This window comes from Salmo salar, chromosome 21 (assembly GCF_965601325.2).
Source record: "Salmo salar chromosome 21, fSalSal1, whole genome shotgun sequence".
Classification (NCBI taxonomy): Eukaryota; Metazoa; Chordata; class Actinopteri; order Salmoniformes; family Salmonidae; genus Salmo; species Salmo salar.
Window position 1 is genome coordinate 35,467,687 of NC_138311.1, and position 27,008 is coordinate 35,494,694.

A 27,008-nucleotide genomic window follows, 5' to 3' on the forward strand; every position below is an offset into this window, starting at 1 on the left:
ACAGTATGACTCACTGTAGAAAATATAAGCCAAAAATCCAGATGGTTCATCACATATCCATTTAATGAAACAAAACCGACAAGCTTCAATCTCTGAAGGGGAAAAAAAAACACTGTTTCAAAATATCTTTGTCCAGAAAAGAGAGGGAAGAACAGTAACTGAGTTCAAACCTGACTCCAGGTGGGTACTGGTGAGATCGTGAGGATTGTCTGGCTGGTAATACAGCCTTGGTCAGTATCTCTTGGAGCGCTATTTAGCGGATATTGCCTCTGTGGGCTTACTCCCTTGGGGGTGTTATTTGGCAGGACAGGCTAGTGCCACGTTCTATATGTACTGTTACTTGGCCGGTTTCGCCTCAGGGGGGGTTTCTCCTGTATCTAGGGTCTTGAGAAGGCGGAAGAGGCCAGCTGCCTCACGTATACGGCTGAACTCAATGCAGAAGGCCTGCACCTCGATGAACAGGTCCTGCACGTTGATGATCTTGTTCCGGATCAGAGACTGCAGGAACACACACACCAGGCGCACAAGGCGGTTCTGCCAATGGAAACAGAGAGGATTTACACAGACACATCTGGAACACTGGCAAACACAGTTAGAGCATCGACTAACATTAGTAGTGAACAGTCACCTTGAACGGGGACAACCCACAAATGAACTTCCTGTTACAATTTTCTGAGAATGGAAGTGGCATGCATCCTCCTGTAAGACAAGCTTTTCAATGTGACTGACAGGTCAAACAGCAATCTACAGGCTCCTGCCATGGCCCCTCCACAGTCCTCCTTACCTGCATGTACTTGTCTTTGATCTGTTCACATGTGGAGATACAGTTGGAGATGTACAGATGAATGAACTCTGGTGGGAGGTCCACAGCAGTTGTCAGCCTGTGCACACAAAAAATTACCTCATAAATAAACAGAAAAATAAACACATTTTAAAACTATACCTATATTGAAAACTGATTGTAGACAACTGAATTGTATAAATCAAATTCTATCCAAAGTCCCCACCTGTTGACCACCTCCATGGAGTGCAGGGACATGTCCATGTTGACCAGGACGGAGAAGTACTCAGTGATCTGGCTGGACTGCATTAGTTTGAGCAGCATCTCAATGGCCACCAGAGGGTTGTTCTCCACCAGGTCGGGCAGCTTGGCCGGGGTCAGACCGATGTGGTACACCAGTTTAGGATCCTTTTCCAGCTCACCCAGGAGCTGTAGGGAAAGAGGCAGCAATATTAAGAGAGACATTCAGGTTGAATTCACAAACGAAGGTTAAGGATATTTGAAATATATAAAATACAGTTTTGAGTAGACAGTGTACCTGTCTACTCACCTGTGACTGCTGCTGGGCAGACAGCGGGCTCTTGAATGCCTTGGCCATGATGCGTTTGATCTCCACGCCCGTGCTGTTCTTTACACACATAGAGCGGTCCCACTGCACACTGTGGTCTGGCTCCGTGGGGTTCAGCCACGCCAGCTCGTCTTCACACACGTGCAGCGGAGGGGGCGGCCGGATGAACTCTGGACGGAAGTGACCTGGGGAGAGGGAGGGTCATAGGTAGCTGTTACAGAATGGGTATGTGGCTTGGCTTACGTGATACTTGGGATATCCTATATACACTCTGTGGCCAGTTTATTAGGTACACCACCCAGTTCACAAAAATGGTTCGCTCCTACAGACAGTGAGTCACATGGCCATGGCTTGCTATATAAAGCAAGCAGACAGACACCGAGGCTTTTAGTTACTGTTCGATTGAACATTAGAAAGTGCAAAATGAGTTCCCTAAATGACGTTGATAGTCGGTGCCAGGCACGCTCGTTCCAGTATCTCAGAAACGTCCGGCCTCCTGGGCTTTTCACGCACGACAGTGTCTAGGGATTACAGAGAATGGTGTGACAAACAAAAAACGTGTGGCAGTCCTGTGGGTGAAAACAGCTTGTTGATGAGAATAGCAAGAATCGTGCAAGCTAACAGGCGGGCCACAAACAGTCAAATAATGGCGCAGTACAACAGTGGTGTGAAGAACGGCATCTCGGAACGCACAACTCGTCAGTCCTTTTCATGGATGGGCTATTGCAGCAGACGACCACACCGGGTTCTATACCTATTAGCTAAAAAGAAGAAGAAGCGGCTCCAGTGGGCACACGATCACCAACACTGGACAATTGAGGAGTGGAAAAACATTGCTTTGTCTGACGAATGCCAGTTCCCGTCATGCTGACGGCAGTCAGGATTTGTCGTAAGCAGCATGAGTCCATGGCCCCATCCTGCCTGGTGTCAACAGTACAGGCTGGTGGTGGTGGTGTAATGGTGTGGAGAATGTTTTCCTGGCACACGTTAGGTCTCTTGATACCAATTGAGCAACATTTTTGTTTAACACTTTTTTGGTTACTACATGATTATATATGTGTTATTTCATTGTTTTGATGTTTTCACTATTATTCTACAATGTAGAAAATAGTTAAAATAAAGAAAAGCCCTTACATGAGTAGGTGTGTCCAAACTTTTGACTGGTACTGTATGTCCTCCATAAACATAACTGATAGACTCATAACATCGTGATTGATTAAATGCTCCACTTACTCTCCAGTGCAGGTCGAGGCCCAGTCACCAGGGACTCTGTGATCTGATTGGCCACTGAGCTGTCAAACCCAGAGTTGGAGGAATCTGGGTCCGGGTCGCTGAGGATGCTGGGGAAGCTGGCCTTACTCTGGGTGGGTAGCTCTGACTGGCGCTCTGCAGGGTCAAGAAGAGAGAGAGAGATAAGAGAGTTTACATATTAAGTGTTAGAAATGCAGCATAATAAAGTGTAAAGAACTGTCTGTTGTACTACAGTAAGGATATGAGAGGTGTTATGTCTCAACACAGGCAAATAACTCTTTTTGAGCTGCCTAAAATTCTTGAGGTTCTATAACCATCCTCAATACAACAAACATGAGTGCATACATTTTGGTACTGTACCTGCCAAGGCCAACTGCAGCCCACTAATGTCTATGGACTGTGGCATGTTCCCCGTGTCCATGCATGACACCTGTCTGGGGGTCTTCTTGAAGAGTTCCCTTGGAGGTGCCAGCATCAGCTGGGAGAGGAAGAACTTCTCAGGTTGTGTTATGGGTGGCAAGAATCCTGTGGACAGTAAAATGATCAGTAAGTACTCAAATGTCGATGTTCAGCATAGACCTGGGTTGAGACATTACTTAAATACCTGTGGATGAAAGCAACACACACTTTTAACAATACTTATCACTATGCACACTGATAGGAGTCTAGACGCACTCACCTGACAGTTGTTTCTCCTGTTCCTCCCCAACTGGTGAGGGGTTCAGCAAGTGAGCAAAGACAGCGGCAAAGGGGTTGGCGGCAAGAGGCTCTGTGCGGTACATCTCCCAGAGAAGGTAGAGGGCGGTGAGGCGCTGGGCAGAGCTGGGCAGAAGATCTGGCTGTTGCAGCAGCATCACCAACACCGAACCCACTCGGAAATGTTCGGCCTTTGCGAAGTAATGATGAAACGCGGTTGACAGACTTTCAAAAGTGTTGGTGCAAGCTTCCTCAGAGATGATTCCCAAGAGGTTGGACAGCTCCTTCGGGGCGAGTGTCATTTTTCCTATGTGTAGTGATGGCTACAGTAACAAGCTGCTAGCTTTTAGCTACGTGACTAAAATGATCAATCACTGCTTGCTATTAGTCTTTAATAATTACAGGTAAATAGCATTATTCAGTTCATACTCTAAAACTGAAAAATAAGCTCGTTACATTTCCATGAACTCCACCGGAGTGCAGATATGGACAGCTAGCTAACGTTAACAATTAACGTTAGTAAATGTTATTAGCTCTAGCTAGTTAGCTTGCTAGTTTGTCAGTAAAGACTAAAGTCATTATAAAACAAAATTATACATCTTAACAATATCGACCTTGGTCAAAAAAATGTACATAACAATCTTAATGATCTAAAAGCATTAATTTGCTTATTCTCAGAGGTTAAATAAGAAGTAAATTAGCTAGCTTTTCTTGGCTGTCAAATTCTTCATCAGTTTCCACTTCGTTCACAACATTGGAGCGTAGAGTTTTGACCTTTGACACGACCCCGGTAACAACGTGCATTCTGGGAGATATAGTACAGTAGATTATTCGTGTTTTTCTGCTTGCTCTGGACATTTCGTGGCTACAACAACACTTGTCTACAAATTACAGATAAAGCATTTCTTACAAATTGTGTGTCAATTAATTTTAGTTTGTAAACGCACTGCAACAAATTATGTATGTTATTATTAACGACGCGGATGTGAACCTATTATTCTCGTTAGTGCCCACAAGCCCTTGCAACTTCCTTTCCGACATTTCTCGGGCAGTGTGAGTATTGTTTTGGGAAATTTGTGTTAATTATCCAACTTCATCCTGGCCCTGCGCTTATGTAGTCCATCGTTTTCTTCACATAATTACAATATGAGACACTGAACTCCTTAAACGATGTAATTGTAATGGGTTATGCCCAAAGGATCAATTGTAAATGTATATGGAAATGTGTAGCCACCAGTATGCAACCAGTAGTCAGCTAAACGGAGCTATTCTGTCATAAATGTCTCGGTTATAGAGCGCATTCGTGCTATGTTTAACGTTTTGTCTGAGGCCCACAATTTCTGGTTCACAGTTTTTTGATGTCAATGTGCAATCACAGTGAAACCAGCTAATTAGATCAATATACGCCGGCATCATTAGCTAGCTGAAGTTGGCCATAGTGCCTGGCCTCATCAGACAAAATTGCCATATCAACACTGGTTACCTGGCTCAATTGTTATCTGAGGCAGATTATGTGGCAAAAGTTTTGCAACGAAAACCTGAGCTTCTATTGGACATTCAGGTAGGTTTGGTTCCTAGAGTAAAGAGTTTCTGTTTCAAAACGTTTTGTAACAGACAACTTTTTGAACGGAATCCAACTAATGAATACACCACAGGTAAACCCATGACATATATTTTATATAGTAACTTAATGTACCATTACACTTCACTTGTCACTGATTACTTTCATGGCAAAGCATAACCAGTCAAGTAGCCACAAGCTCAGTCAGTGGCTTGGTAGAAATGCCACACTGTAGTAAGTCAAATAAACAGTGGACACTAGAGAAATGCATGTCTTCCAAGCTGAATGTAAGTGAGCTAAAGGTTTATCAATGTTTTATGTTATGTATTTTCATAGATGGCGCCAAACAAGAAGGGCGGTGAAAAAAAGAAGGGGCGTTCTGCCATCAACGAGGTTGTGACCAGGGAGTACACGGTCAATATCCACAAGCGCATACATGGCGTGTGAGTACACTGTCTGGGGCCATGACACCATTCCGCTACTGTTGAGTTATGAAAGTGGGTTCCCTGCACTAGGTTTTCATGAAGTGCTGTATGTTTTCTTCCGCTTGCAAGATGTCTTTGCTGCTGTGATTGCTGTTCTTTGCTGGATAGTCAATTTGCTGGGCTGTAGCAGTAAACAAGTAGATTTAACAGTTTTTGCTCAAATGCAAGTAGGAAGTCTCACCTTGAGCAAATTGAGATTAAGGTCTGAAAGGCGCTTGCCCATCAGGCAAATCAGGAGTGTTTTTTTGGTTGCCCAACGATTATGATCACAAAAATGTAAATTAACTTATTTCCGTGAAGAAATGCCATATACGTTATTGCCTGCCTTTAACTTACACATAGGGGAGGAACCAGAAATATCAGTTCTGGAATTCTTTTATGTTGGTTGTCAGTAGAGAAGAAAAAAATCATTATGCTCTGCTTGCCCGACTGCCATAAATGCCATATATTTTCTGTCTTTCATTTTTTTTTTTTTTATGGGGTAGAACGAGAGATCAGTTTTAGGTTACTGGAATAATTTGCAGTTTGGTTGTTTTCACTGAATTTTTAATTAGATTTGTATCACCTGCCCAATGTGGCAACCTTCGAGCAGGCTCAACTAGCACAACTGCTCAGTTCACTTGCAATAGGGAAACTCTTAATGTCAGTCCTTGCCTCAATGTAATGTGCTAGTGCATTTAGCGTTGTTTTGATTTTGTACATGCTGTATGTTGGATGTATGCTGATCCTTGTGGGAAAGAGGTACCAGTGTTATTGGGCTTAGGCTGCTGAAAATGTTGTGGCTCTAGTTTTCATTCGAGTTGTGGCTTCTCCGCTATGCAATCTGGTTTCAGAGCTGGTCATGGGTGCACCTCAGCCACGCTCAAGGTCCTAAACGACATCATAACCGCCATCGATAAGAGACATTACTGTGAAGCCGTATTCAGCGACCTGGCCAAGGCTTTCGACTCTGTCAATCACCACATTCTTATTGGCAGACTCGACAGCCTTGGTTTCTCAAATGATTGCCTCGCCTGGTTTACCAACTACTTCTCTGATAGAGTTCAGTGTGTCAAATCGGAGGGCCTGTTGTCCGGACCTCTGGCAGTCTCTATGGGGGTGCCACAGGGTCAGACGACACCATTCTGTATACTTCTGGCGCCTCTTTGGACACTGTGTTAATTAACCTCCAGTCGAGCTTCAATGCCATACAACTCTCCTTCCGTGGCATCCAACTGCTCCTAAACGCAAGTAAAACTAAATGCATGCTTTTCAATCGATCACTGCCCGCACCTGCTCGCCCGTCCAGCATCACTACTCTGGACGGCTCTGACTTAGAATACGTGGACAACTACAAATACCTGGGTGTCTGGCTAGACTGTAAACTCTCCTTCCAGACTCACATTGAGCATCTCCAATCCAAAAATGTTATCTAGAATCTGCTTCCTATATCGCAACAAAGCATCCATCACTCATGCTGCCAAACATACCCTCGTAAAACTGACCATCCTACCGATCCTCGACTTCGGTGATGTCATCTATAAAATAGCCTCCAACACTCTACTCAACAAACTGGATGTAGTCTATCACAGTGCCATCCGTTTTGTCACCAAAGCCCCATATACTACCCACCATTGCGACCTGTACGCTCTCGTTGGTTGGCCCTCGCTTCATACTCGTTGCCAAACCCACTGGCTACAGGTTATCTACAAGTCTCTGCTTGGTAAAGCCCGCCTTATCTCAGCTCACTGGTCACCATAGCAGCACCCACTCGTAGCACGCGCTCCAGTAGGTATATCTCACTGGTCACCCCCAAAGCCAATTGCTCCTTTGGTCATCTTTCCTTCCAGTTCTCTGCTGCCAATGACGAATGAACTGCAAAAATCTCTGAAGCTGGAGACTCATATCTCCCTCACTAGCTTTAAGCACCAGCTGTCAGAGCAGCTCACAGATCACTGCACCTGTACATAGCCCATCTGTAAACAACCCATCTATCTACCTACCTCATCCCCATACTGTATTTATTTATCTTGCTTCTTTGCACCCCAGTATCTCTACTTGCACATTCATCTTCTGCACATCTACCATTCCAGTGTTTAATTGCTATATTGTAATTACTTCGCCACCATGGCATATTTATTGCCTTAACTTACCTCATGTGCACTCACTGTATATAGACTTTTTGTTTTATTTTGTTCTACTGTATTATTGACTGTGTGTTTTGTTTATTCCATGTGTAACTCTGTTGTTGTATGTGTCGAATTGCTATGCTTTATCTTGGCCAGGTCACAGTTGCAAATGAGAACTTGTTCTCAACTAGGCTACCTGGTTAAATAAAGGTAAAATAAAAACAGCTTATGCCTTGTAGTTATTTGGTGGATGCTTGTTTTGGAACGCAATTATGGGCATAGTCATCAATAGGGCTGCAATATTGTTTCCATGGCAAAAATGAAAACACGAAGCAGAGCTAACCATTTGGCCCTTTAAAAACCTGCTGTATGTAAAATATTGAGTTCTATATCTTGGAATATAAATAAATGTGACTCTGGATGACAACATGATGTTTCCAACATTAGGGCTGTTTTTCTAAAGTTAAATCTACTTTGTGTTTTGTTTCCTTGTCACGATGCTAACGAGTATTGCGATACTGGTATTTTACTGGCACTAGTCATAAGAATATGTTCAAACCAAAGCGCATGTCCAACGCAGCAGTGTGGGGGGGTAAGGAGAACATTTTGGTAAAACCGCTGTTCTGTGCTTTGGTTGATGGATAGTATACTTCGTTGCAACATTTCTGATGGACAGACAGCACAACACAAAGACCTTCCCACAACGCACTACTCCAATTTGTCTGGTTTGAAGGCACGCTATTGGCTTTCCTTGTTATGTTGCTCATAAAAGTTGCCTCTGCTTGTTTTGACAAGTGATGCTTTGTATCAACCTCTTGATAATCTTGGTTGGTGATGCAACTAACATTGCTTCTTGTTCCTGTGTCCCTTCAGCTCCTTTAAGAGGAGGGCACCTCGCGCTCTCAAGGAGATACGAAAGTTCGCCATGAAGGAGATGGGAACCCCTGACGTGCGTATCGACACTCGCCTGAACAAGGCTGTGTGGACCAAGGGGGTGAGGTAAGCAAACCCTTGTTTCTTACATCAGAAGCCACAAGCTTTTCTGTACCAGGGAACTGCTGGCTGTGGACTTTCCTTGATGATCTGCTCAATTTTAAAACTAATAGTTGATAACTGTCATCTAACCCTCTGAGGGACCATGAGTTGCAGGTACAGTCTACTACAGGTTAGTGCTGTGGCTTCAAGGAGTGTTGTGATGACATGCACTTAACTTGAATATGATCCAGACTATGCTGAATTCTGAAGTCTTTGCAGCCTTGTCAAATTCAGTGCTTCCTCTATATTGGACTGTACTGGCCAGAATGGCTGCTACAGTGAAACTGTAGTTCATGGGCCTCGCATTCCTTTTCTATGGATGTTGGGGATACATTTGTGCTATAGACAGTTGATTATTGATTTCAGTGATACACATTCTGTCCAATTTTAAGTCTAAGGGTTAGTTGAGCATCAGGATCTCTCTGTGTCTCTCTCCCCCTCCATCTCTCAGCCAAATAAAAACCACTCTCCCTCCTATCTGCTTAATGCAGTATTGTCCCAATATCAAGTGGTAGAGGCTAGTTACACCAACAGATAGCCACTTTGACCGAGCCAGTGCTGACCAGTCAGGGCTGGCTTCAGAGCAAACTGATATCCTGGTATGCTTGGCGATGGGTGTAGAGTTGGTGCAAATAGTACAAGTTGATGACTGTATAAACTGTTCTGCAATGCCATGCACTTAGATGCAATGCACTAAAACTAAGGACAGTTTCTTCATGCCAACTGATAATTTCTATGTTATTTCAGGAATGTCCCATACCGTATGCGTGTGCGCCTGTCAAGGAAACGCAATGAAGATGAGGACTCTCCCAATAAACTGTATACCCTCGTCACATACGTCCCTGTCACGACATACAAAGGTAAGCCCAATACCTGCTTGACCATGTGCTGTGCTGACTAGTATCTAGAAGTGTACTCTGACATTTCTGAGGTTGGTGATCTGGTGTGTTTGAAATTAGCTATACTTTTGTCACCGACAAAGTGCAAAATATCCCTGTGTGGGTGACGCTGAAGAACAAGTTGTTGCAGCCTTATTTTCAGATCAGCTGCATGCAAATGGGTATAGAAAGTAGAGGATCTGTGAATGTTACTTCAGTCAGAGTGAGTTCTGTGCTGTTATTTTCCTAATTTGCCTGTTAAAGACTTGACTGATTCTGATTTTCTTTTCTCTACAGGTCTGCAGACAGTCAATGTGGATGAAAATTAATTATTCACTTGTGTTAAAATACATTTATATGACTGCTGTCTTGGATTATATACAATCACTAATTGGGATTCTTGATGGAGCAATTTATGCTTACATAGTTTCAAGTTTTATTAGTTGTATGTACGGGATACACATGGTATACACTGCGTCCAATGAAATGCTTACATGAAAATAAATGTATTTCTAGAGCGTCTGTGTCTGGTATAGTGTTTGGATATACACTGAACAAAAATATAAACGAAACATGCAACAATTTCAAAGATTTAACTCAGATACAGTTCATGTAAGGAAATTCGTTCAACTGATATAAATCCATATATTCATAAGATTGCATCTTTTGGTCCCAACGGTATGGTTGTGGATCAGGAAACCAGTTAGTATCTGGTGTGACCACCATTTGCCTCATGCAGTGCAACACATCTCCTTCGCATAGAGTTGATCAGGCTGTTGATTGTGGCCTGTGGAATGTTGTCCCACTCTTCAATGGCTGCGAAGTTGCTGGATATTTGCAGGAACTGGAGCACACTGTTGATCCAGAGCATCCCAAACATGCTCAATGGGTAGCATGTCTGGTGAGTATGCAGGCCATGGAGGAACTGGGAAATGTTCAGCTTCCAGGAATTGTGTACAGATCCTTTTGACAGGGCTGTGCATTATCTTGCTGAAACATGAGGTGATGGCGGTGGATGAATGTTACGTCAATGGGCCTCAGGATCTTGTCATGGCATCTCTGTATTCAAATTGCCATCGATAAAAGGCAATTGTGTTTGTTGTCCATAGCATATACCTGTCCATACCATAACCCCATCGCCACCATGGGGTACAACATTGACATCAACAAACCGCTCGCCCACACGATGCCATACACGCTGTCTGTCTGTACAGTTGAAACTGGGATTCATCCATGATGAGCACACTTCTCCAGCGTGCCAGTGGCCATCGAAGGTGAGCATTTGCCCACTGAAGTCAGTTACAACGCCGAACTGCAATCAGGTCAAGACCCTGGTGAGGACGATGATGAGAATTTCCGAGACGGTTTCTGACAGTTTGTGCAGAAATTCTTTGATTGTGCAAACCCACAGTTTTATCAGCTGTTCGGATGGCTGGACTCAAGACGGTCCCGCAGTTGAAGAAGCCGGATGTGGAGGTTCTGGGCTGGCACGGTTACACGTGTGAAGCGGGTTGGACATACTGCCAAATTCTCTAAAACGGAGGTGGCTTATGGTAGAGAAATGAACAAATTCTGTCAATAGCTCTGGTGGACATTCCATTACACAATGGGCTTTTGAGGGTCTACAATCTCCTTAGTGAATCAATCTTTGAAAGACAGAACAAGACATGGATGAGGCAAATATTGTTTTAATGATTTACAAACACACCATGTTAGACTTTGTGCAGCAGACATGAAATTGATGTTAAAGAATTGATCAAAGGTCCCATTTATAATGCACCTCAAGTGAACTTCAGTGCACTAAAAAATAAAATGTAAAAATCAAAAGGTGCATCAGTGAACTGGACAGTTGGGTTCTGGAATAACCCAAAACTAAATGTCATTACTGATTCCATTGGCAAAATCAAGTTCTCTGTATAGAAGACCCATTTAACAAAATCTGAGGCACAGCGGTATTGTTTGTAGTTGGTATCTCAACTGATTTTGAGAAGGTGAGTAGGACTTTGGTCTATAATATAATACTGGTCACTAACACTTGAATTAAGAAATATGCTTGGTAGAATAACAGGCTCATAAACAGTTATAGAACACTTAAAATAGGAATTCTTAAAGAACAAAATACATTAATTAGATCAATACAGGACAAAATATATAAGTGTACATTTACAATGTTGCACACAAAGGCAAGATTCCAACGTCCATTGTATGACTGAAACATTTCGCAGTAAACAAAGGCAAAAAATATTCGGCAGGAAAATAACACTTGTCTGCTCTACTTGAGGTTGGAAGATATGGCAAACAAGATCCTGCCTAGGCTGTATTACCAACCAGGCAGCCAATGTCAAATAAAATATTTGTTCCCATTTCATAGACTGGATGAAGGAGAATGAAAACGTGTCTACAAATGCTGAGAAATGTTAACAATATCCCTTTTCATGGTGTTTCATGTAGTGCATCATGTGTGGGACGTTCTCACAGTAGTATATATATATATGACTGACTGATTGATACATGTAGTCTTCATTGATTATCATGCACGTCTCAGCCACCTCTGGTTTTGGTAAACCTGTTTTCAAACTGAGCGGTTGGTCCCAGAAGACGAGGCCACATTTCATCAGGATAGGAAGACCTACACATCTACAGTACTTCTCCCTCGTGCTTGACAGACCTACAACTCAATATAGGCACATATGGACTCTTGGTACCCACTCATCCTTGTAGGATGGAGGACACAGACAACTTATTGGCAAGAAATCTGCCTGGCATCTAGACAAGCAACTAGATTAGAAACCCAGTATTGGGTCACATGGTCATTCTCTTGGTCATGTTAAATCAGCTGGTTCCTTGCTGAAGCATAAGCAGACCGGCCCTTTCATGGTACTGTTTCACCTTTGCTACAGCCACCTTTGCTGACAGGTCCAGTGGTTTCTCAAAGAAGTTGACCAGCTGCTGTTCTGTGAGGAGCGAGGCCAGGATCTGAGCGTAGCTGACCGTCCACTCGCTCGAACTCTCAGACCGCTCGGAACTCTTCCTGGTCCCGTCCTGCCTCTCTCCATCTCCTTCTTTGGTGCTGAAGACAGGGTGGTCTTCTTGACTCCCCTCCCTGTGATCCTCCTCTACCTCGTCTCTGGCCCCGCCCTCGCTGCTGACCTCTGACCGGCTGCGGTGGCCGACCTCACCGATCTGCAGCACCAGGCTGGTCACTGTAGCGATGGCCTGAAAGAGCTCGTTCTCATCTGGGTTGCCATGGAACATGCTGTAGAGGGTCTTACAGAACTGGATGAACTCCCTCTGTAGAAAACAATACGTTTATTATACCTTTGTTGTGACTTAATGACTGTTTATTGGGTCCCTGATTGAATTCCTTCCTTATTGTACAGTGCATTCGGAAAGTATTCAGACCCTTTGACTTTTTCCACATTTTGTTACATTAGTGTTATTCCAAATGTTTTATTTATTTTTACAATCCTCAATCTACACACATACCCCATAATGAGGTTTAAACATTTGCAAAAATGTATTAAAAATAAACTGATATCACATTTACATAAGTATTTAGACCCTTTACTCAGTACTTTGTTGAAGCACCGTTGGCAGCAATTACAGCCTCAAGTCTTTTTGTGTATGACGCTACAAGCTTGGCACGCCTGTATTTGGGGAGTTTCTCCCATTCTTCTCTGCAGATCCTCTCAAGCTCTGTCAGGTCGGATGGGGCGCGTCGCTGCACAGCTATTTTCAGATCTCTCCAGAGATGTCTGATCGGATTCAAGTCCGGGCTCTGGCTGGGCCACTCAAGGACATACAGAGACTTGTCCCGAAGCCACTTCTGCATTGTCTTGGCTGTGTGCTTTGAGGCAACAGGACAACGACCCAGTCTGAGGTCCTGAGCACTCTGGAGCAGGTTTTCGTCAAGGATCTTTCTGTGCTTTGCTCCATTCATCTTTCCCTCGATCCTAACAAGTCTCCCAGTTCCTGCTGCTGAAAAACATCCCCAGAGCATGGTGCCAGGTTTCCTCCAGACGTGGCGCTTGGCATTCAGGCCAAAGAGTTCAATCTTGGTTTCATCAGACCAGAGAATCTTGTTTCTCATGGTCTGAGAGTCCTTTAGGTGCCTTTAGCCAAACTCCAAGCGGGCTGTCATATGCCTTTTACTGAGGAGTGGCTTCTGTCTGGCCACTCTGCCATAAAGGCCTGATTGGTGTAGTGCTGCAGAGATGGTTGTCATTCTGGAAGTTTCTTCCATCTCCACAGAGGAACTCTGGATCTCTATCAGAGTGACCATCGGGTTCTTGGTCACCTCCCTAACCAATGCCCTTCTCCCCTCATTGCTCAGTTTGGCTGGGCGGCCAGCTCTAGGAAGAGTCTTGGTGGTTTCAAACTTCTTCCATTTAAGAACGATGAAGGCCACTGTGTTCTTGGGGACCTACAATGCTGCAAAGCGATTTTGGTACCCTTCCCCAGATATGTGCCTCGGCACAATCCTGTCTCGGAGCTGTATGGACAATTCCTTCAACTTCATGACTTGGTTTTTGCTCTGAAATGCACTGTCACCTGTGGGACCTTATATAGACAGGTGTGTGCCTTTCCAAATCATGTCAAATCAATTCAATTTACCACAGGTGGATTCCAATGAAGTTGTAGAAATATCTCAAGGATGATCAAGGGAAACAGGATGCACCTGAGCTCAATTTCGAGTCTCATAGCAAAGGGTCTGAATACTTATGTAAATAATGTATGTTTTTTTAATTTTTAATAAATGTAAAAAAAAAAAACGTTTTACTTTGTCATTATAGATTGCTGAGGGGGAAAAAATATTTCATCTATTTTAGTATAAGGCTGTAATGTACCAAAACGCTGAAAAAGTCAAGGGGTCTGAATCCTTTCCGAATGCGCTGTATGTACCTGGTTCATTAGAGGTAGCGGTTTCTCCACATTCTTCTCCTGAGCCAGGTCCTTCAACATCTGCTTCAACTGCTCCTGATAGTCTCTGATCTCCTCTTCAACATGAACACACACAGGAGCTACATCAACGTGATCATCTGAACAGGACAGAGCTAGAAACGTGAACCTGGAACACTGAAGCATGAATAGTTACCATTAGGCATCTCTATATGGAGTGGTCTGGTAGTGGACAGCAGAGGGCTCTTCAGTGGAGACGGGTCCTCCTCACTCTCAGTCAGAGCTACAGGAGACAGTCGCATTACGATGAATGTTAATGGATCTCTAGTCAAAGCTAGTTGCATGTCCAGCTAAAGTACATGTCTTAAAGAGGAGCAAAACACCGTAGGAAGGCTATGTGACTCACCTGGAGGTATGTGCAAACGATACAGAAGTCTGATCTTCTCATTCAGTTCCTCACAGTATAGTGTGTCTGATGCCGAGAGAGACACAGAATTGTCACCATTACAATTGATTAACATCTCCAACAGCCAGTCATTGGCTTTAAATCACAATGTGTGTCAGTGAGTTTATACTGTCTGTCTAAATGATAGAGGACCACAGAGGGAGCCCTTCAGCTCTGTGAGTTTAAGAGGTGAATTTACATATTTTCTCTACTTCAGTCAATGTACTGTACACAGCAGTGGCAGCTCCTCCTAAAAGCCTTGGCTGCATATTGATTCCCATAAAACCCTGGTGGGCTGAATTCCAGATGCCCATGAAAGCATAATATGAAAGCACTCATATTACACACATTATCTCTTCAGGCATACACATACTCACTCTCCCTACCTCTTTTAAACACACACCCTCCCTCCCTCTCTCTCCCACACACACACACACACACACACACACGATGTAAATTAGCTGTTAGCTAAATCTGGTGCAACGCAACCCTTCTCACTTCTGAGACTTGTGTTTTGATGTACATTGTCCCTGTTTCAAATAAATGTAAAAAAATTAAAATACCCAGCCACCCGGCAAACTTTCTGAAGGTGATGAGTAAGTCACTGTCCTGGTCCAGCAGTGTGAAGGTCCGGTGGGCCACGGTGTCAGTGTGGAGGCCACACAGCCAGGGAACCAGTAGCACGTACAGGCTTTTGAACTGGGCCCGGTCCACTCTGTACTGCTCCACATAGGGCTGGCCTGGGTCATGGTGCTGGAGAGCCACAGTGGTGCTCCCATCGCCCCAGTACAGGTTGATGAAGTGCTCTGTCTATAAGAGAAACAGACACAGATGTGTTGTTGTACAGTTGGACTATATGTGGAGGATGTTATCATCGTGCTCTGGCAATGCCTTTCTTAGTGGTCCTTGGAAGATTAGTAAAGGTGTATTGAATTGAACTGAAGTACCTTGAAGAGGTCATAGACATCAGCCAGGTTTTCAGGGGAGAGAGAGACATCTGGGGTCACCACCCTGAGCTACACACAGAGAGAAGGGAAGGGTCAAGCAGTTTGGAGAGGAAAAGTGTAAGATTTCAACCTTTGGTCATGGTGTATTTCATGCATGCGTGTGACTGTTTGAGATGTGATATGAAAGACCCACTGCGTTCTCCTTGGTGATGTCCTCGTGTGCTTGGAGAACCTGGATCCGGTGTCTGCATCGCAACCGCTCTATCTGTCTCACCGTTAGGTCTCCAAATTTCTGACAAAACAGGACAGGGACACACAACGAGAACAAACATCAGTGCCACATTTTCACAACTACCCTCTGGTGGTGTGGAGGGAGTATTGCAGTGCTGTCTTACCTCATAGGAGTCAGTGATGAGGTCAGTGATCAGGGTGTGAAGTTCTACAGTCGGGCTGCCCTCCTCCTCCCCCCTCGGAGACGAGGCAGTGTGAAGGGCAGGTGAAGACGGATTCTCATCGTACTTCACGTGGTCCAGAAAGCTGCAGGCAGAGAAGTTTTGTGTGAGAATGTAGACTATGCTCAGATGTGAACTGTGTGTAGACATGCATGCATTCCTCCATATGCATTACCCAGTGAGGATCATGAGGGCCTGGCCGTCATCTGCACTAGCACACAGCGCCGCAGCGTTCGCATCCAGCACAGCTAGCCCTAGCTGGAAGATGGCTTTGATGCCGTGGAAGAAGAAGCAGTCTACCACACAGACGGCGCTGCGGAAGGGAAGCACACTGAGGAAGAGGGTGAGGAACCAGGACAGGGAGAGGGAAGAGAGGGGGGAGAGGTCGGGAATGTGCTCGGCCAGCTCGGGAAGACGCTCCTGGATCAGCTCTTCAAACACTGACTGGTCCACCTGAGCACCTGCAAACACAAGTGAAAATCTACATTAATATAGATAAACTCATGAACGTACACCTCTATAGAAGTACAGAACATCCTTTATCATCCCATAGAGGGAAATTAATGTTGGTATCGTGGATGTATGCTCTATACACATGTATACACATGATGTCTTGACTTCCACACATGCGTGTGAGAATGACATGTTCTCATTGTGCAATATCCCAGATAAGTGATCTTTTCAGACTTTATTTGAACCAGGAAGCCACATGGAGATGAAAAATCTATTTTCTAAGGAGAATAAGTAAACAACTGCAATTTCAAAGCAGAACAGGCCAGAAGAGGAAATTACTTTGAATGCATTTCATATGTGCCAGAAATAAATAGTGGCACAAAGCACAGGAAATTAGCTTGTGTTTCAGCACACGCTTCACGCTGGCTAAAGAAAGCCTTGAGTTATTGTTGGCTCTGTTGCAGTCAGGGCAGAAAAACAGCCCTGACGGAGAAAAAAACCCCACATTCAAATCACCTAAACACCAGACCGGCTACTAATAGACTATATAGACTTATTTTTAGTACTTCATCTAATGTACAGTACTAGCTATGATGTCAGTAAAAGTGGAAGTAGACGAACCATCGCTGTAGTAATAGCAATGTAGTAACTATAGCAGTGGTAAACCTATGCAGGTCAGTTTGACCTCTCACCTATGACTCTGCGGTTGAAATAGTCAGGCAGCATTCTCTCACACACAGCCACCAGCAGCCAGAAGGCCTCCTCCTCTTTAGTGTACAGCAGCAGCACAGATGCCAGGATATTCATTGACTAGGAAGAATGACAGGCAGTCAGTTATACTCTACCTGCACTGTATACACATTGTGACATAGGTTACTGTATGGTAGTGGATACCTTACCTGGCAGTAGCCAATCTTGGGGTTGCGGTGGGCATATGCGGTGAGGACGCGGCGTAGGGCAGCGATGCCCGTGACGTTCTGGAAGGCGGGGTGGTCGGGCAGCGAGCGGTGCAGGTCTCTCTCGATCTCCTCCGTGGCCAGGCTGCTGTGGCCTATAGACTCCGTCACCAGCCCCGAGTAGTAATCTGGGTGGGATGCCAACTCTGACGATGAGTCTGTGTTTCCAGGGGGAATGGTGTCGGTGTTACACAGCAACAGCATATAAGCACTTACATGTTCATAAAGGCCTGGTCGGAAAACATCCCCTAGGCCCTAACCCTTCTCTTCTGTTCCTACCCGTAAGTGTTTGCAGATCTAAAAGGAATGGATAAGTTACCTATCTGGTTCCTTCAGATCTGGAAACACCAAAAAGATAGGGGTTACTTTGGGACAAGGCTTGTTTGGAGCTCTTGCCCTTTGTTGACTCCCCCTGGAGGATGTGATGCGTTTAGAACATTGAGAGGGAGTAAACAGGTGACTGGGGATAGTTTGATATGGGGGCAAAGAAAACAGTCTGTTCAGGTGGAGTGGAGCCAGTCTGCTGCCAGTCTGTTTCTGGTGCAGTCTGTGAAGTGTGTGTTCACACAGGCCTAATTGCTTGTTTTCATTGGAGATGAGGTCACAAGCTATTTGTATGCCCACTATATCCTGCTGATCTGGATTCCATATGACATCAACTCTGACACAAACAGAATAAAGCAAAGCAGGAACCCTGAGAATAGACTATAAAGTTGCATCAAAACTAATGGTTTTGAAAAAAGGGAACTGCTTGCCTGGTAAAAGCCCCTCCCCAAACTCTAAGATAAAATGGCACATACCATAAATGCTAGGCATTGTACATTGGAACGGAACTGAAAGTAGGCAGTCGAGCAGAACACAGAACAGTACTCGCCATCCCTCCTTCGAGGATTTACAGATATCTACCCTAAAGATAACCCCACCCTTAAATACAGTACCAGTGAAAAGTTTGGATACACCTACTCATTCAAGGCTTTTTCTTTATTTTTACTATTTTCTACATTGTAGAATAATAGTGAAGACATCAAAACTATGAAATAACACATATGGAATCATGTAGTAACCAAAAACAGTATTTAAAAAAATCAAAATATATTTTATATTTGAGATACTTCAAAGTAGCCACCCTTTGCCTTCATTACAACTTTGGACACTTTTCACATTCTCCCAACCAGCTTCATGAGGTAGTCACCAGGAATGCATTTCAATTAACAGGTGTGTACATCATTACTTTAAGATATGAAGGTCAGTCAATTTGGAAAATTTCCAGAACTTTGAAAGTTTCTTCAACTGCAGTCGCAAAAACCATCAAGTGCTATGATGAAACTGGCTCTGATGAGGACCGCCACAGGAAAGGAAGACCCAGAGTTACCTCTGCTGCAGAGGACAAGTTCATTAGAGTTAACTGCACCTCAGATTGCAGCCAAAATAAATGCTTCAGATAGTTCAAGTAAGAGACAAATCTCAACATCAACTGTTCAGAGGAGACTGCGTGAATCAGGCCTTCATGGTTGATTTGCTGCAAGGAAATCACTACGCTTAGTGGGACTATCATTTGTTTTTCACAGGACAATGACCCAAAACACCATGCTGTGTAAGGGCTATTTAACCAAGGAGAGTGATGAAGTGCTGCATCAGATGATCTGGCCTCTAAAATCACTCGACTTCAACCCAATTGAGATGGTTTGGGATGAGTTGGACCGGAGAGTGAAGGAAAAGCAGCCAACAAGTGCTCAGCATATATGAGAACTCCTTCAAGACTGTTGGAAAAGCATTCCAGGTGAAGCTGGTTGAGAGAATGCCAAGAGTGTGCAAAGCTGTCATCAAGGCAAAGGGTGGCTACTTTGAAGAATCTCAAATATAAAATATATTTTGATTTGTTTAACACTTTTTTGGTTACTAGATGATTCCATATGTGTTATTTCATAGTTTTGATGTTGTCACTATTATTCTACAATGTAGAAAATAGTACAATTAAAGAAAAACCCTTGACTGAGTAGATGTGTCCAAACCTTTGACTGGTACTGTATATTTGACCTGTTGTTATAGCAACCAATGACCTCAGACTCCTCCACCCCTCACCAGAGAAGGTCATCCATAGCTCTCCCCGTAGCGACTCTGGTATTCCCATGGCAACCAGCTTCTGGATCTTCTCTGTGCGAAACATGTGGACGCCTCGACCATACGCAGAGAAGTGGTCATCCCACAGACGCTCTTTCACCTGCTCCATGGTCTACAGGACACACACACACAGGACACACACACACCCTTGAGCAAACCGAGTATTGTAGTACTGTAAGCACATTCCCAGCAATAGCCTTGGGAGGTAGTTACCCAGTATGCCAGTCAGGGGGAGAACAGGGATCAATACATGTTTAAATAATGAAAGAGATGTAACAGAATCACAACCTCATCCCAGAACTACCACTATATCACATGTACCATACCCTGGTTGTCAGTCTGTTTCTAATAGGCTTGACGTTTATTTGCCACTTTTGGTTAAAGCAACTCCTTTGTTGTTGTCATGCTAAACACTTAGAATTCTAATTTAGCCTAATAAATATTTAGCATGACAACAAGAAAGGAGTTGCTTAAAACAGAAACAGGCAACCAATGTTAAATGTCAAGCCTAGACGCATTGGCCAATGTGGCCCTGCTATCCCTGCAGCCACCATTATTATGGTATCTGCTATGTAAACATCATAATAAAGGAGGCTCCAGCCATATCAGGGTTATGGCCGACGGTGCACTAGTTTCCATACTCACAGCCGTGCTATTGTTGAGGCCAGGTTGAGAGTGGTGGTAATATGCCATCAGAGCCTCTGTGTTCACTGTGTGACGTAGTGGTCTCTCCTCGATCTCCTCCCCGTCACAGTACATGGTGTCATAGTAGAAGGTATAGTAGGGAGACGAGGACGTCTGGAGCACCCAAACACCAGAATTAGTCAAATATACACAATGAATGACTAACTTGTGTGTAAAAATACTAGCAGTAATCATATATGTCCATGCAGTGCAGTTGCATTCTGCTTCTTGGTCTAGGCCTGTTGGGCATCACCATGAGATATGATGTGTGTAATGGACAACAGACATTTATGGGCTGGTAGTGTTGCTGTAGCATACCAGAGATTTCTTGCTGTGGAACATAGAGTGTTTCCATTGCAAGGCTCTGAGCCGTGACATCAGACTGTCCACCAGGCTGTCTCTGTCCTGCAGCTCGATCAGCTGGAAGGCCTTCTTACTCCTCACACTGACAATCACTGGGTTGGGCAGCAGGCTGGTGCTCTCAGCCTTCTCTATGGAGATCACCTGGCAGCACAGGAAGAGACAGAGGTAAAAGGTCAAGAGCCAAGGAAATGTTGGTAGTATGGTACAGTAAGGAAAAATATATGGTAAAATGGCATTAACACAGTAATAAACTTTGAATAACTTGTTTATGAATGCAAGAGCCATACATCTCTATACGCGACTGTGGTGTATAGCAACTAATGTATTTAACCATGGTAAAGCTTAAGGCTAAAGGTGTAAGCTCTAACACTTCCAACAACACTTGTACACTGTAAAGAGTGGTAAGCCAGCATTAAAGTTTAACCAGCAGAGTCAACTGCAGTATGATACGATGGCTACCTCTGAAAGGGGGATGAGCAGGCTGCAGTGGCCCTCCTCTCGACTGGCGAAGCATAGGTAGCTGTCGGTGGTGTAGAGCGTTCCGGCTGTGTGGCAGCGGGCATGGGGCGTCCACACTGAACACAGAGCCACCTCCTGGAGACACTCGGCCCGCGGTAGCCGGAAAAGAGCCAGGACGTACGCCCTCAATGCCTGCTCCTCCAGAACCCTGAGGGGAAAGGGGAAGAGTTAGAGTGTGACACTCATAGAAAGTTACTTAGCTGACAGGGGGAAGAGTTAGAGTGACACAGACAGAGATCTGTTCTGTAGAAAATGAGTGACAGTTAGGAATTCTCCTCCAGGATAGAGAGAGAGAGTAAAAGAGGGACTGAGAGTGAATCCTCATGGATTCGTTACCTTTAGTGACTCAGACCTTTCTGACTGACAGCTATGATAAGGAAAACTTATAAAGAATCCAGATACACTCAGATACAGGCAGACTATTCTGGTCACTGCAATTTAGGTCAGATCATTTTTCACTTCCTGTTATGGTGATGAGGAATTTACACTATGCTGAATGATGGGGGAGGGACAAAAATATCACCCACTTGGCGCAAGAGTTGCATGTGAGGAAGTTACCAAATAAATAATACAACTAAACAGTCTGTTACACCCATAGAGATATATAACTGAATGCTTTAGCTCAGCTCTAAAGTACAATTTTACCACTGAAAACTGTCATTTTACACACAAAACCTGAAATTGAAAATGTTATGGTGAATGTACTACAGGTGGAACTAAAACACACACATTCAGTCACACTATGATGCAAGGTTATACAGAGGATGGTCGGAATCTAGAGGGAAGTAAATTAGTCAAGATATCAGGGATTTTCAAGAAGTGCTTGATGAGGTCTCTTTTGACCAAAGCAGATAACAATGAGACAACCTTATTAAACTACTGTTTATCAAACTATTTAATCAGGAAAGCAACCGATCAATCAGATTGCTGACGCCAATCCAATCCTCTCAGAAGTGCAAGGCAAGTCAACAAAGAACAGATAATATGAATCTGAACAAACCAAATGACACACCCACAAAAAAATCCCCCGCCCTCCTTTACACTACAATACACTACAACTTCATCTAACTTATTCTGTGTTGCCCTCTGACCTCTTGGTGATGTTGGAGGACTGCTGGAGGACTTGGTCCAGTTCCAGACCTCCGCTGTCCAGCAGGCGTCGCAGTGCGATGTCAGCCAGCTGACCCATGACCCCGAACGCCTCGTCCAGGCTCAGGAACATAGAGAAGTCCCGCTGGCGCCGCCTCGTTGTCACACGCACCATGTCCGTCATGAGGCCAGTGGAGACCCGCTCCAGCCTCGTCACCTCCACCCACGGGATCACAAACTTCACTGAGGGAGAGAGAAGTGGTCAAAGGTCAGGGGTTAGGTTTAGAAGACACTGCACACTGAAGAGATTTCAATGGTTAAAGAGATTGAACAGGATCTTCAGCACTTAAAAATGTGTAAGATATTTTAATTTTATTTTTGTAGGACGTTACATATCATACGAAATGGATGATGTTGTACACAATTATGCACAATTTTCAGGGACACGTTTTTTCTCGAGGGCTACTTTCAAAACTACTGGCTGAAGTTATACAAAACCTCTGCAGCATCACTTTAACTGAAAAGGCACAATGTTTTCTGTAGAAAGTATGTCACAGTTCACAAGATATATAAAGGGCTTGTCATCTTTACAACTGGAAAACAGAGGTTAGAGTTTCTAATTAACAGACACAACCAGTTCAGACTAGTTCACAACCAGTTCACAACCAGTAAGACTGGGGCTATTCTGTGTGCTAATTAAAGGGGGAGCATTTAAGAGGACGGACCTTCCTTTCCCAGCAGGAAGGAATAGAAGGCCATGTGGTTGATGCTGAGGTAGAGCCAGCCATGCCGGGGGACACGCCCCTTCCAGCAGCAGCAGGAGTAGGTGGTGACCAGCTTCTCTGAGGAGGGCAGGCCGAAACGCAGCTCAAACTTCAGCAGTACCTCCCGGAACTTCTCTGGGTCCTCCTCTTGAGCCGCCTGCTTCCCCCTCACCTCCTCTGCTATCAGACCCTGGGGGAGAAAGAGAAATAAATGGACAATGAGAGAAAAAAAAAGAGGAAGAGAAACAAAAATGCAAAACGGGTTGATAGCAAGATACACAGAAATAGAAAAGAAAGTCAAGAAGAGACAACATTTGAGAGTCAGATTAAGTTGAACACAGTGGTTTTTGATAGTAGGCCTACATAGTATTTACAGAGTATCACAGGGCTATAGTTAATCTTATTCTAATAGTACAGTACCTTGACTTTCCCTTTGACGAAGCTGGCGACATCCTCCTTGTTCTCAAACACTGAGAGAGAGTGGAGTAGGTTCTGGACCAGCCAGTCCCAATGCCTGTTCATGTCCTCAACAGCTGCACCTGTATAACAACAGACACACATCAGAGAAATAGATACACAGAGAGAGCCAGAGAAAGAGAGTAGAAGCAGGGACCTACCGACCAACATTTTTGGGAATCGGCCAGAGGAAAAAGAGACATTTCTCAGAGCTTACCACAAGCTATAGTCCAGCTGACCTGTGACCCAGGCACCTGTAGCAGGATACGGAATGGTGTGACCCGGGCATTGGAGTCCAGCACTGTGTCCAGAGCTCCCACCAGAAGACCTGGACAGACCAGAGCAGTCAGACAGAGAAAGAGACCAGAAATGACTGAGAAATACCATCTGACAACACACACATATGGGAAAGAGGCAGCATTATACCAACCCATATGAACGGTTATATCATATATTTTCATATGGTAAGACAATTGTACTAAGCTCATAAGGCATTTTCTACAATAATCAATGGTTATCATTAGTTGAACAGCAGGATGTTTTACAGATTGTGCCTTTAAGCAGATGGGGCACACTGGCACCTATTACACATAACGCCAGAAAGCTAAAGGCATTATCATGTGTATAACAGACTCAGACATTCCACAGTGAGCACTGGATGCCAGCCTTGAGGCATTACAAAAGAGATTGGACATAAACTGGTACCACTAATGGTCATTAACAGTCTCATAATGGCCACATTATGTGAGAACATAACATAGACTTACAAGCTATTAAGAGGTTCAACATAAGTATTGTTCTTCTCTGTTTGTCACTACATTGGTCCAATAGAATCATAGGGTAACAGTATTGGAATCGAGACCGCCTCCCTCTCCACAAATCCTCCACATGTGAAGCCCCAAAGCCATGGCATAAAAACTACAAACTTAAGAGAGTGCCTAAACATCCCAAACTCATTTGTATTTATTAGGTGTTGAGAAGGCTAAATTAACCCTGGAACAACCTCCTCCACCCCACCAGTCATCACCTTAAAGGAACCAGATACACTCTCTAATATCCTGAGGTACCATAACAGAGCCTCTCTTTAACTCCACCACTAATCAGGATCATGATTTTCCACTGAGGCCAAAGCCACCAAACACTAGTCCCTCTTGTCTAGTTTTAATTCTGGCTTTCCTTTGCTAAGCACAGCCATTTAACAGAATGGAGCATTTAGGGAGAGCTGGGAAAAACAGTCCCATCAAAGTGCAGCTAACAGTCAACTGCAGCACATGGCCTCAACTACAATAACAAATTAAGTTTGCAAGAACAGTCTGTTAATGATTTGGCAAATCAAATGTGTAATAAGCACACAGCAGGCAAGACAAGGCATTAGGCTTACTACTTTCATTAGGCTACAGTCTGGTCGCTGTGAGATCACTATCTAGTGTTTGGCATTCCCACCCCCACCCAACCGCTCCGCCACAAAAGAGGAGAGGGATGGAAGATAAACTGAACACCAGACAAATAACTCTCTCCTGGAGCACTGCCCATCCCAGACCACACCACAACTATTAAGCTCTGCCTGTCTGCCGCTCTGAACCATTGTACCCTGGCAACACAAACCTATTTGTCACCTAACCACTTACTTCACAGTGCTTACATTGTAAAATGTAAGCACTGTAAATCATGTATTTTGTTCGGCTTATATTGTTCACTAAGTTTGTATGTCTGTGGACAATGGACATGTACAGTGTGCTCAGAGGTAGAGAGAAAGGAAACCTTAAATGTCCCTCACAGGAAAGTGTTCTTTGTGAAATAGGAAGCAGAAGTTATTTTAGCTAGTGACAGAGAACGAGACGTTGCAGATGTTTCAGTGCTGCTCAATACCCTTTTTATGTTTTATCTAAATCAAATCATGGATACATTTTTTCCAATTGATATTGTACTTGTTCTTCTCTTCCCATAACAAAACTAGGGTGTGGTTTTGTAAGAGCCAAAAACTGGGGCTTCTTCTAACCTTTCACCCCACAGATTTACTTTGGAAACCATGGCAACAAACACATACTCTAAACTCTTGCCAGGAAATGTAATATTGTTTTTATGGGATGATACTCCCTATCCTGTCCTGTGCCTGATGTTTACAGTTCTATCTTAAAGTGAAAATCCCAATGAAGATCACACAAAAACAAGACCAGGTGACACCTTATCATGGTCCATCATCAGAAAAAACTCTATGGAATTGTAAATAATCTATGAAGACCTGAAAGAAAATACACAGGCCAAAAAATAAGTGATATGTTCATAAATTGCCTGTTATTGCTCCAAGGCTTCATGGCACATATTATTTTAAGCTGCAAAGAAAACATTGTTTTGATCATCCCAAATATGGGGAAAACACTTGTTTCCAAGCTTTGTAAAAACCGGATCCTACACTGTAGCCAAGGCAATGGCAAGTTGCAACATACTGTAGCTGCAATCCAACCAAGAATTGCCTTTCGTCATTATGCTCGGAGACATGCTGGGAGACACTCTGGGATACATACTCCCAGCACAATATCAATCAAAAAAATATTGGTTGAATCGCAGCTATTTGCAACATTGTTTATAAATTAGTTGTTACTATGTTGCGTAGCGTAGACTGGTGTGTCCAAGTGGTAATATAGGCTACTAAAGCTGCTGAAATCAGACGAAAGACAGTAAGATGAATGGGAGTAGCTGGCGTATTACCTGTAAATTTTCCCCCTGAATCCCCATGTCCTCTTCTGCGCTGCAAAATGAAGAAATCGTTTGATTTTTCGGTAACCCAAAGCTTCAGCGCGTTTTTCAGCAAAACTTCCTCTGGATTCAACCACATTCTTTCAAAGGAAGAGATTGAAAAAGAGAATGGAACGAAAACAAAATAACGCAGATGGTCGTTGCTGTTGATAGCATGCACACTTCTTCATTAGTTCCAAGCGCATTAGAAAAATAAAAGATTTTCAGAATCATCCATGACTGATCTCATGCGCTGCCCGAGAACGCAAGCTTCTTCTGTTGATATTTTCTCTCACCCTCCCGATCGCAACTGTACAAGTACTCCTCACAGTGAGTCTCATTTCCGCATTCAACCTTTCCTTCCCATATTTCCGGCGAAAGCGAGGAAGTTTCATTTCACTGGCCCTTTGTGATTGGTTATTATGTCTAGTAGTAATTGAAACAGTTTGTCATACAAAACTCAATCTGGGAATAGAATTGGATTGTAAACACATTGTTTGTTTGTCCATAGTAAATGGGTTTAGTCATGTGCCATATGCTGTCTGGTGTAAACAAATAAATCAGAAGATGAATGTTGACGACATCTATTGTATCAATTCTGCATTGTTTACAATTACTTATTATCATTACTACTATGCATGTCAGTTAGATTACCTAGTAACCTACTGTCAAAAGCAACTGAACCTCCCTCACATTAAATTGAATAATGTGTGTAAATACAGATTTTAGATTTTTAGATGCATTCTCTTTGTCTTATAGTT

At 43.7% G+C, this 27,008-nt stretch overlaps 3 protein-coding genes and 1 non-coding gene across 7 annotated transcripts; 2 read left to right on the forward strand and 2 right to left on the reverse strand.

Moving 5' to 3' along the window:
* Positions 1-42: 42 nt before the first annotated feature.
* On the reverse strand, positions 43-4,071 carry LOC106582250 (CCR4-NOT transcription complex subunit 11). Of its 2 annotated transcripts, none has more exons than XM_014165134.3 (7): positions 3,280-4,071; positions 2,961-3,125; positions 2,583-2,735; positions 1,332-1,534; positions 1,008-1,210; positions 785-881; positions 43-534 (listed from the first exon to the last, which is right to left on the reverse strand). In XM_014165134.3, the coding sequence occupies exons 1-7, from the start codon at positions 3,596-3,598 to the stop codon at positions 337-339; spliced, it is 1,338 nt and encodes a 445-aa protein (XP_014020609.1). In that variant the 5' UTR covers positions 3,599-4,071; the 3' UTR covers positions 43-336. The 2 variants fall into 2 exon arrangements, with proteins under 2 accessions (XP_014020609.1, XP_014020608.1); XM_014165133.3 differs by having other exon boundaries at positions 1,320-1,534.
* Positions 4,072-4,204: 133 nt separating this feature from the next.
* Positions 4,205-9,881, forward strand: LOC106582252 (large ribosomal subunit protein eL31). The gene is made up of 5 exons (XM_014165136.3): positions 4,205-4,349; positions 5,194-5,300; positions 8,324-8,449; positions 9,233-9,345; positions 9,661-9,881. The coding sequence occupies exons 2-5, from the start codon at positions 5,194-5,196 to the stop codon at positions 9,690-9,692; spliced, it is 378 nt and encodes a 125-aa protein (XP_014020611.1). The 5' UTR covers positions 4,205-4,349; the 3' UTR covers positions 9,693-9,881.
* LOC123729616 (small nucleolar RNA SNORA5) lies at positions 8,700-8,836 on the forward strand. The gene has a single exon (XR_006761263.1). It is a non-coding gene; the product is annotated as a small nucleolar RNA SNORA5 (small nucleolar RNA).
* Positions 9,882-11,035: 1,154 nt separating the features above from the next.
* On the reverse strand, positions 11,036-26,594 carry tbc1d8 (TBC1 domain family member 8). 3 transcript variants are annotated; one of them, XM_014165131.3, is made up of 20 exons: positions 26,221-26,594; positions 23,729-23,839; positions 23,476-23,594; positions 23,017-23,245; positions 22,294-22,534; positions 21,143-21,350; positions 20,639-20,824; positions 20,282-20,434; positions 19,598-19,748; positions 17,459-17,643; positions 17,252-17,369; positions 16,282-16,567; positions 16,050-16,191; positions 15,848-15,946; positions 15,655-15,723; positions 15,271-15,517; positions 14,669-14,734; positions 14,459-14,545; positions 14,266-14,384; positions 11,036-12,654 (listed from the first exon to the last, which is right to left on the reverse strand). In XM_014165131.3, the coding sequence occupies exons 1-20, from the start codon at positions 26,345-26,347 to the stop codon at positions 12,196-12,198; spliced, it is 3,402 nt and encodes a 1,133-aa protein (XP_014020606.1). In that variant the 5' UTR covers positions 26,348-26,594; the 3' UTR covers positions 11,036-12,195. The 3 variants fall into 3 exon arrangements, with proteins under 3 accessions (XP_014020606.1, XP_014020605.1, XP_014020603.1); XM_014165130.3 differs by having other exon boundaries at positions 14,266-14,360; positions 17,459-17,673; positions 26,221-26,593; XM_014165128.3 differs by having other exon boundaries at positions 17,459-17,673; positions 26,221-26,593.
* Positions 26,595-27,008: the final 414 nt, after the last annotated feature.